General features: G+C 39.1%; 1 protein-coding gene across 3 annotated transcripts in view; it reads left to right on the top strand.

The window, feature by feature from the left end:
- The window catches only part of LOC110980059 (protein phosphatase 1 regulatory subunit 16A-like), a 67,477-nt gene that overhangs the window by 48,610 nt on the left and 7,700 nt on the right, over positions 1 to 11,167 (top strand). For all 3 annotated transcript variants that reach the window (XM_022236358.2, XM_022236359.2, XM_022236360.2), the window contains exons 6-10: positions 4,258 to 4,382; positions 5,082 to 5,207; positions 6,218 to 6,293; positions 9,770 to 9,887; positions 11,074 to 11,167. In XM_022236358.2, coding sequence (XP_022092050.2) covers positions 4,258 to 4,382; positions 5,082 to 5,207; positions 6,218 to 6,293; positions 9,770 to 9,887; positions 11,074 to 11,167 — 539 coding nt within the window. The remainder of the gene's footprint in view (positions 1 to 4,257; positions 4,383 to 5,081; positions 5,208 to 6,217; positions 6,294 to 9,769; positions 9,888 to 11,073) is intronic.

Here is an 11,167-nt window from a genome sequence, read left to right on the forward strand (position 1 = left end):
TAACCTAAGAAGTGTTTTAGACCAATTGAGTCAGGCCGGGGATTTATCTTTAGGACTCACATGCCTGAATAAGCTTACCCATGAGGATACCTGATCAGGCAACCCGGAATGGCTGTCAAGTTCACTGACGGCTTTCTAAAAATACAGATTGTGGTTGTACACGTACGGGTACTTTCAAATTCATGTAGGACTTGACCCCCATTTATCTCAATAAAGGTGTTAACAAATGCCTGTCAAAAATGAAATAGAATTTGCACCAAAATTGGATGGCACTGTTCCTGTACATATTTGTATAATTTGCATATACTGATTCAATTAGACACCATAACTGGGGTGGCACTGCACCCACACATACATTCTTCAGTTTGACGGGTGCGTGCAATTCGTAAATCACAATACCCTTTTGATTTTGAATTTTATTCTAAAGATCATCGCGGTCATCAGACTAAATTTGTTTCACTTGAAATTTGACAATTAAAATGGTGCGCAAAAACGTACTTCATTAAAACAAGAAAGTTTTACAGTCTAAGAAGATCAAAATAGATTTACAAATTCACTTAAAAATATCAAACAGAAAAGCCAACAAGAAAACACTTATTAATTTGTGCCTGTTCCTGTCCATGGGGGTTGTGTCACCACGGCTTTTTAGTCTGATTGTTGAAGTACACTATACCAAGGCATTGTTCACCTTAAACCTAACCCCTCCATCTGGTACATGTACATACGTACATCTAATGTAAGCGGCCATGAGGCTGTGTTTAAAAAGTATTAGTTAAGGCTTTGCATAATATTGGCCAGTGAAAGCCATAGCCTAATGACTGGAGCCACATCCATTGACACAAATATACATGTACATGTACATGTAAGTGCAGGTCACAGAACTGCCCCACCTGTAAACTTGTTGCCTGCCTACATTTATATGAAACTCAGTAATTAAATGTACGGAAATGACACCCACGATAATTTGGACACCAAACCTTTTGGTTTACAAGTAATACATGTAGTTCATGGGCTGTGCAGTCCTGAAATCATCAAAATCCTGGAAATCTTTGTGTTTGATTTTGATGGATTTTAGCTGAAGTAACAAAGGTTAATATACATGTTGTATTTGGATGGAAAAAAGTCATAGTAACACCAAGGGAAAGAACTTCAAGGGGAAGACTAAATCCTCTAAATTTAGTGACCTTCAGAGAAGAATTGTGTTAGAGAGCCATCCCTGCCTGTACTCACAGTAGACATACTTCAGTGGAGCTTGAAGGTACTGTAGTTGCCAGTCCAATCCTCCTTCCTTCCTTGGGGGAGGGGGAGAGGGAAGGGCTGAGGGAGATACATGTAGCGAGCCGGGGAAACCATATTCCAAAATGGCCATAAATGATCAATTCTGATGATTAAATTTGACTGCCTTCTGGCAGTGTTGTGCAGAGTCCGCTGCCACGGCTGCTGCTGCCAGACTTTCCAATGTGATTGATTTCTTGGACGAAGCGACGCGGATCTGTATCCCTGTATCTTTGACCCTCCTTGCATTTCTTAAAGGGTGTTGAGATTGTACAAGATTTAGAAGCTTTCCATTAAGTACATGTACATGTATTAGCATGCTGGACCTGAATCCGTCTCTCTTTCTCTTATTTTTACCTCATAATTTCTCAGGATTTTTCTAGATTTGAGGAATTCTGACTCAAGAATGTTCACATGTAGTAATAGCAAGTTGTACTGTATGTGTAATGATGTACCCCTGTAGCTCTTCCACTAAACGTGTCAGAGATTTGTCTTCATTTCCCAATTTCAGTCCTGTTCTAATTTTAAACAGTCATGAACAGGTGTCTGTATGGTACATGTACATGTATGTATATCCATACTTGAAAATATCATGAATTGAAAACTATGCAGCTTATTCACACTGATTTTTGAAAGATTAATGTCAATCAAATGTTGCATACTAGAGCTCAGCTCTCTACTCGGCCCTTCTGTGAGAAGAGAGATGTCATGTCAATGGATTTCATGCTGTCTTTGTATCCCAAACGAACAACAAAGTAGGATGTTGGTATATGTAGCCTCATAGCAGTGCTGGATAAAAGTTGTTCAGTTGGTGGGGCACAGATGTGGCATTCCAGAGGTGGCCAGTTTCAAATATTTCCTCGGTAACTTCTCTTCCTTTGACTGACGATCAAAACAAATATTTACCCAGTCATCATCCCTTATTGTTCTTGATGATGTACACGTACAGTGTACGCTTCCACTGATACACATGTAACTGACCTAAGTCCTGAATGATATCATGTTCTCGTATACATGAAGCACTCATTTTCCCAATTTTTCAACATCCTCCAATGCATGTACCCGTTAGGTGTGTTCATGTGTACACCAAACATTCTATAGATTTTGTTCTTTCACAAGACGTCAGAAAAATGTAACGTGCAGCCGGTTTTTTATGGGGGGGGAGGTTGCTCCAGCCGTGAACCAAGGCTATAGATATTTTTAGAGAAGCTTGTAACATCTTAAAGTTATTAAAGGCGTAGCATCGATGTCTCCCTGTTGCAGCTTTTGATCAATTTTCCTCGATCAATATCATTCGTGTAGATCTCTCGGGAGTGGCCTATATTCATCCAGTCTTCATCTCACGTATTGTCAGGCTTGTTTCCCCTTCTTTTTCGCCCTCTCCTGATCATCTTCATTTAGTCTGTAATGTAGACACTGTCTTCCTTCACGGACCTCAGTGGCAACAACATTTCCTGCCAGAGTGTGAAAGAAAGTACTTTCTTGCGTCACAGAATTTTTTGGGACACAGTGTCTGGAAAACTGTTCATAGACATCATATGTGCCCTCTGATAAATACCCATGTTATTCCTCCTTCGACAAATTCAGGGATTAAAGTGGAGTGGATGGCAAATAGAACATGTCTCCATTTTTGAAAACTTTCAAGTACTGTTCATTTGCCAGAATGTTTGTTCAGTTTTGTTCATCCATTGTGACTTCCAGGACGAATGTTTGCTTAGTCTGGATTTTGGACTTGATGAACTCCAGTTAATGCGCAATACAGAGATTCAAAATTGAAAATATGTGTACCGGCAGATAGGATGGAAAGGTGCATTGCTAAAATTGAATGAAAACCTGTATATTTAAGAAGTATCCTTGCTGCCCTAATTTCCATCTGTATCTACAGTACATGCAGCCATGCATATTTGGAAAGCAATTTTCCTGTGCAGTTGGGAGGAGGGATAAATGCCATACAGAGGTTCCTGATCCGACTGGAAAATAATTGCCCTGGCTAGCTAAGACTTCTTGGCCGTATTTTTGATTACTGGGTGCAACCTAATCAATGGGAAATGCAAACTGAATGTGAGAATGGTTTTTAACATACACGTAACGTCTTCATGTGATCTGCACATGAATATTCTTGAATATGGTGAAGTTGAGACATTTTCGTGTTATTTAAAATCAGCTTGTTTTCTCAAAGACAAGAGGCACTTTGCACAACTCTAAATTTACAGGTTGTTTTTATTTAATGAAAATTCTTATTAATGCCAGATATGTGGGAGAAAAATGTTTCCCTATATTTTCGTTATTAATCAGTGGATTAAACAAATGTGTAGATTTGAGTATTAACGGCGAAAGTTGGTCCACGTTCCACCATGTGTTTGTCGCATGCGGTTAACCTTACTTGAACTTTGAAACTTCGGCAACAACCTGTGTATTGCCTTTTCACATTTCATGCACAAACAAGATTTTACTGGGGTGAAACTTTTGAGCCGTGCAAAATGGTGTCTGGAATAGAAAGGTTAACAAACGATTGGATGTGTCATTAAAGACGCAGGACATTTACATGAAGGCATGGCAAGAATCCAAGATTATAAGATCAGAGTTTCTTTGGGAAGGGAAGTCTAGGATTTGAGAGATAGTGTAAAAGGATGTCTATAATTTGCAGAACAATTCCTTCACCTTGGTGTTGCAGTTCATGGTCATTAGAATTCAACATACATGTATGTTTACTAGTACGGTCTTGAGAAATTATTGAATTTAATCAGAAAATCCCCCTGTCATTGTTCAGAAATTAAGCTTTTGCCGTCAATGAAGATACTCTCAATTGTTTAATACATGTACATTTAGTTCAAGCATAAGTTTAAATTACTTTCATTACTACCATGCCTTTTCATTACAAAGTGGTTAGTTACATCATTTTGAAAGTGTCTGATTATTTCTAAAATTATGTGTAATTTTTGCTTGTCTGGTTTCCTGTCTACTGTTTCATCTTCCATACAGGTATCACACAAGAGCAGATAGATGAACTGAGAGAGGTTGCACCCAACCGCATGCTCCTTGAACTTGGTGAATTGAAGAGTGAGGGTGGCAATCTTGAATGCAGGGATGAAATTGGTGCTTCGTATGTAAGGAAGATGGTTTCTTTTACTCACCTTAAATCTTTCCAACTTAGTGATGCCCGACTGTTGGCATTTACTTTAAAGGTCTGTTGTTCTTTGGTCTCACCGGGAAGCAAGAGAGCTTTGGTTAACTTGATTCTGTCTAAAACATAAAAACAGCAAGTTTCTCATGTTTTTTGGATTCGGCTAGATTCAACAGGTTGTTCATTAAAAACAATTTAAGGGACTTGGATTAACACATGGTAGCACATACAATACATTGTTAACTCTTCAGTATGTTCTTTGGGAGTCTGCTTTTTTTATTTGTGTCAAATAAAACATTCTTTAGTATACTTGAGTTTAACCCCCAGGGTGTGTGTAAATCATACTTAACTTGGGGGATTTAGGACTGTTAGGGTTAAAATTATGCAGTCAAAATGGAGCATTTATAGAAAAAAAAACTTCCAGACATGATTGGCCTACCAGTTGGTCTCCTAGTACATGTAGATTATGTATTTTGTTTAACAGTAGTTGCCGCATGCATGTATATAAATGGTGTAGTTGTCTTGTTGTTTGCAGTGCAGTTGTTTGTGTCATGAAAGCTACATGATGTACATGTAATTTCACCAGAACGTCTTCATTTTTCCGTCAGTGCAGCCAGACAGTGTGAATGAACTGCCTCTAGTGATCCTGCCCTCTCTTTCTTTCTTTTACCAATACTTTTAGCTTCATATTGCAGCAGCTAACGGCTATGACAAAGTGGCCAAGTTCTTGCTGGATAGCAGTGTTGACGTGAACGTCAAAGATAATGACGGTTGGCAGCCTATTCATGCAGCCGCTTGCTGGGCTCATGTGAGTCAAAAACATAGTCTGATTGGTCAATTGTAACTTATAATGCATTGTAAAAACTCTTCAATCATCTTTCCTGTAGGCAAATACTAGGTACATGTTGGTACTCGCTATATACTTGGTGCAAAGACAAACATGAGTATCAGTTATTCAAGGTACTGTCCATGTAGGTATCATAATGCGAATTCACAAAAATTGAATATGTCAACCAGGCAGATGTCACTGTCAAATGTTAAAATGTAAAATGCTTTGCATCGGCATTTGCATGAAGTGCAAAGTGGTCATAACTCTACCTCCAACCTGTAAAGGTGAGAATTCTGGACCATACTGGACATAGTGTAGCCTACGGTTCCAACAGTTATGCCGCTTCTATTTGAGTGGTAAAGTTCCATGGGTGTACCGTGTTGAACTTTGGTGATTTTATCATTTGAACGCTCGGAACTGGTAACAAGACAAATATTTTCAAGTAGCTCTTTCAAGATTTAAAGGTCTAAGAGCAACTCACAGCAAATGAAGATCTTCAGAACCAAATGAAGATCTTCAGAACCAAATGAAGGTCTTCAGAACCAAATGAAGATCTTCAGAACCAAATGAAGATCTTCAGAACCAAATGAAGATCTTCAGAACCAAATGAAGATCTTCAGAACCAAATGAAGATCTTCAGAACCAAATGAAGGTCTTCAGAACCAACAGAGGTTTTGCTGAGAGCTTGATACTTGTTTCCCTTGACCATATCAGGATCCATTCCCATATGTATCCAGTGCTGTGTTGTACATGTACTTTAAAGTGTAAGAATAAGTCCACAAAAAAAAGCCACAAAATATTTAAAACTTTAATAGAATTATTGGTGTGCTAATATTGAACATCAAATACTGAATAAAATATTTACTTTGTTAATATTACCATTGTTTTGTTGCCAGGATTATTTCTAACACAGTGTGATGTTTTAATTCAGACTTGTCGAAACTCATATGGATTGGTGTTGAAATGTATCATTCTTCTTCTAATAACAGGGAGAAATGATTCAGTTACTTGTGCAGTATGGAGCTGACCTAGAGGCCAAAACAAACAATGATGAAACACCACTCAGTAAGTTGATAAGATAGAAGTTGATAAGTGTCTTACCAGCATTGATGGGCAGTTTGATACAATTCTTGTGGTTCGGTCCATGTAGGCCCTCCTTTAGAGCACTTTCATAAAGTGTTGAAGAAATTGTTAATATTGTCTGGTTTGTCATCGCTTACAGTACAGAAAATGTTGGTGCCCATGGTAACGGCATCACTGGTTATTTGCAGTGGCCCCTTTTTATGGGGGTGAGCAACACCCAATGCAATGCTTACCATCATGCAAGGGGGGCCATCTAGAGTGTCCAGCAAAAAATCAGTGAATTCGTCTGTACTTGTCTCAGTCCCCGGCAAGACACTTTGTTTTTGTAAAAATGGGAGGGGATTGCAGTTTTGATGTGACACACACATTTCGAACATCTGTGCTGTGAAGAATGATTTTTTTTCCACATGGTGTTAACCATGATTAAAGGAAGGAAATTGGAAGAAAATTGGCAAAATTGAGGTGGTCGTTTCACATAATAACTGGAATATAATTTGTGCCTGGCAGAAGGGAACGGTATCTGAGCAAGTTTTTCCCAGAACTCACAGATTGTTTAATGACACTTGTCTGCTAGACACAACACAAATATAATACAATAGGCCCCCTAAGGCCATGCTTGTTTACACGGATCTGGATCAAGATCAGTGATCTGTTGTTGGTTTACAGCCACCAAAATTCACCTATCGGATGGTGTGAACCAGTGTAAGGATCACTGATCGAGATTTAGACCCGTGTGAACAAACAGGCCCTAATATAGTCCCCTTGCTAGGGGCTTTTACCGGTCTAAACCTTAAACTTTGTGTAAAGTAGGTATGCGATCAATCAGTATACATAGTTTTGTTGCAATCCAGTTTTAGTCCGAGAGTTTGATTTTAAAGCCCTTAGTCTGTTTTTGAATGCAATGGAAGAAAATTACGAAACGTCCAGGTTTTTCTAAAGTGGGTCCTAGGCCCTTTCAGTCAAAAGTCTTATTTTTGGATGGTAAATTTACGTGTTCTGTACTTCAAAATTATTCAAAGAGTCCACTCATTTGAAGCGGGTCTAATGGTAATTTCAGCTGTCAGGTTCGGAGTTGTACACCGTGGTATTCAGCATTTAGGAAACGTAGTTGATTTCCTTGACATAGCCTTGTGCTTCAGCCAATTGTTTTTCACAATCAAATCTTGTACATCCGTGTGGTCACGTATTCACGTCATTGGCAATAATGCTTTTCCTTTCTGAAACAATATTTCTGAAGTAGGGAATAATATTTTTGTGCTAGGGCAAACACGTTGTTATTTCATTAGACGTTAATAAATGCAAATATTTCCTCCTTTGTCTGGGTCAAAGTTCTGGTTTTCCAGGTCCAACATCTCTTCTGGTATAATGATAAAAGATGGAAGTTTACAATCAGTGAAACAAAGATAACCATAAAGACTGATCATATTGACAAACAATGAGGATAATTATAAATTCATTATTATTTAGTTCTGATTGATGATATTTTTTTAATTTACTGGGAAGATTTGTTGGCAATGATAAGGTCCCTTTAGAACTTAAAAAACACACTGCTCTTGACTCAAACCCCAATCATTTTTTAAGGCAGATGGTTTGTCATCTACAAGCATCTCAAATTTACACCAATTTGATTTCAATAACACAGCCAGCGAGTGAACTGAACAAAAATCTACGTCCCCTGGACAAACCTTTTCTCATCATTTTCTTCATGGACCCTTCCAGTCGATAAGGGAAGACTCCTGCGCAAATATTAACGTCAACTGAATCAACACCATCTGTCAGCGGATACACCAACTGTTTGCAGTGTCTTTCTTTTCCATGTCAATATTACTGGAGATGTAAATGTTTGTTTAACCCTGTTATTGTGTTTGTTAACTGGGGTACTCAATTGGCATCCAGGCTGAACCCAGAAAGGCACCCCAATTTTCCCCATTTTTTAAATATTTTGGTTTCGTTTTAAATAGTTTATCCTAAACCATCTGTAAATATGTTCTTTGAATATATGTTTTTATACTTTTTTCAAACATTGATGACATTGTGAAGATTTTAAAAGTTTCAAAATGATTGCATTATGCTGAGTAATCTTTAATTTAATTGTCAGTGGCGCTTTACAATATTTAAACATGTCAAAGGACACTACGAAGATTAAAAGTGAAAGACATGTACACATCAAAACTCTGCCCCCTTCCCCCGTAAAATCATCAAAAATAGGTTGGTGAAAAAAATCTGTTTAAAAAAGACCTGCATAACACGTACATGCTGTACTTAACAAATCATTTCAAATTGGCTCACTCTTTTCTACATTTATGATTCCGTTCAGACAGCATTAAGTGGGACTTATTGTTTTCTTTGGAAGTAAAAGACATGTTTGCAGTGCTTTGAAGGTGTGCATCATTGAAGCCAAACCTGTTTGGTGAACAATGTAGCTTGTCAATTGTGCAATTGAGTATATCTAGAAACAAAACAAACCGGAGAAGGAACTCAGTAACTTGTGGTGATTGGTGGCATGACGTGGAGCTAGGTCTTTTTTCCTTGGTAACTTATGGCTGCATCCGAATCTCTTGTCTAAAGCTAGGTCTAGGTCTTCGCTCCATTGGAAATGCATGGAGACGCGCAGACAATAGACCTAGCCATAGCTCTGGAAGCCCGTTTAGGACACGGCCTTCTTGTGGTGTCTGATTGATAGTCTCACCTTTGACCCTTTTATTTAAATGTCCATCACACGATAGATTTTGCTGTGCAGGTGGCTTAAATCTGACTGGTTTTGTTTGTACTCTCTTATAGGCAAATATTACTCAGTTTCTAATTCCATTTACATCACTTTTATTGTTTCCAATGAAGGAAGGGGTCTGGGGCAATGTGGTCAGGGTGCCGTTGCGTCAGGGATATTTTGTCCAAAACTCTAGTAGACAGAGAGGCAATTCAAATTTTAATAGCAATTTTGTTGTTCTTTCTCGCACATGATTTTGGACATTTAACTCCACCTCTTTTGTCCAATCTGTTCCACTTCCATCGTCAGATGCAAGAATCCATGCCGAAACTATATCCTCACTGTTACATTTGTGTAAATCACATCAATTACAGTGATATCCAGTGATAAAAAGTATGGAGTAGCAGTATGTGTGGATGCAAATTTTGATCCATGGGCCACTGTGGAAATGTTACCTTGATACATGGGGATAAAAGTACCACATGTACAATCTGCTTACATTTACATGTAGGTTGCATAATCACACCAGTGGTTTGGTGGAGTGTAATCACCAGGGGGTAACCTCCAGATTAGCAATTGCAGCAATTTAATTAGCTCTAGGCACCTGATGAGGTTGTTGCTCTGTCCCATGTGATGAACATCTTTACGGCCATGTCTTTGAATTGGCATAGCCTTAGCTAGCCTCATAGGATTTTCTCGTGGTCAGCGTGCAGCGGCAGTATTATTTTTCTCGTCTTTCATTTTCCATCAGCAATATGCGAGGACGAAGACCTAAAGAACCTCATCAATCAATTGAAGGCGGAGTTACACGCCCATCGGTCATTAGAAAACAAACTGGTTCGCCGTAACTCCAGTCGAAACAAGCGCAGGTTGGTAAACACCCAGGATTTTAGAATAAAATGTGCCCTCCATCGGATTTCCTCTTATCATAATGTGTGTTCAAAGGAAATGCACAAGGCTAAGTAACACAACCACAAATCACGTCAACATTCATCTCTCTGGCAAGCAACCATGTTTTCAGTTTTTTTGAGGTATTGTTCTGTGCTGTTTCCTGCATTAGGAACCGTGAGACTGCAGATACACAAATCTTCTTTAAAGAAAAATACCTCTGTCTGCTTACATGTGCATATCAGAAGTTAAAACCAAGTGAATTAGACAAAACTCGTTGTTCTCAGAGCTTAACCTACATGTGTCTCCTGGAAAGCTACGGTTTTCATGGCGACCATCAACAAGCAATAAAATCCACTCCCAGGTGTTTGCATGACAGACTGAAGAAGGTAGAGGTAGCCCACTGTAATTTATGTGGGATTTTTGCCCCAATTTTTTATCTTGTTCAAAGAATAGGCCGCAGGGTTTCTGTTTAGTACTGGATTTTGGGAGATGAGAGAAGACCAGAGAGGTAGCATTATCGATTCTTCACTAGTTGCTCAACCCTGATGCACACACATGTATCCCAGCATGCATCGCTTACAATATGGCTACTCCCCTGTCCATGTATGGGCATATGTCAGTCTGGAAATAAAGCCTTGTAGCATTTACAATTTAAAAAAACGAGGTGGAGTTTGTTACAGAGAGATTGTTCTCCATACAGTGTGCAACACCCAGATCTGATTTCCAGCACACAATGGGAAGTTGGTTTGGCTGTTGCGCCCGTATTGCCACACTGGTATCCAGACCTTAGATAACGATCAATTTCCCTACAAGCGGCGATCTGTTCCTTGAGGAAGTGGGAGGGAACAATGTGATTCTAGGCTTTAGATGAGGGATCGACTGGAAGTAATAGTATGCATGACAAACATTAGTAAAACCACATCCCTGGTGGGATGTGGTTGGCAAGAAGGCATTGACTCATGTGCAAGAGAAAGTGAATACATTTAGTGGGTTTGTGGTCAGCTGATCAGACATCTAGTATTACTTTTGGACATCAATGGCCTCGGCTGACCTTTACACTCCTGAACACAGCAATGACCTGCATCACCAGCTTATTTCGAACTGTTCAGAGATAATTGTGGCTCATTTTGCTTGAATTGTGTCTGTTTTTGTGCCAACTCTTAGTTCTTCCATAAGACGGAGCAGCAAACGAGAGAAAGGTGAACTGCGGAAGCTTGACGCCAAGGGAGAAGCCATGTTCATCCAATCACAAGGCCCG

Source organism: Acanthaster planci, linkage group LG06 (assembly GCF_054643075.1).
Source record: "Acanthaster planci isolate LZ-2023a linkage group LG06, COTS_SCS, whole genome shotgun sequence".
In the NCBI taxonomy this organism is placed as follows: Eukaryota; Metazoa; Echinodermata; class Asteroidea; order Valvatida; family Acanthasteridae; genus Acanthaster; species Acanthaster planci.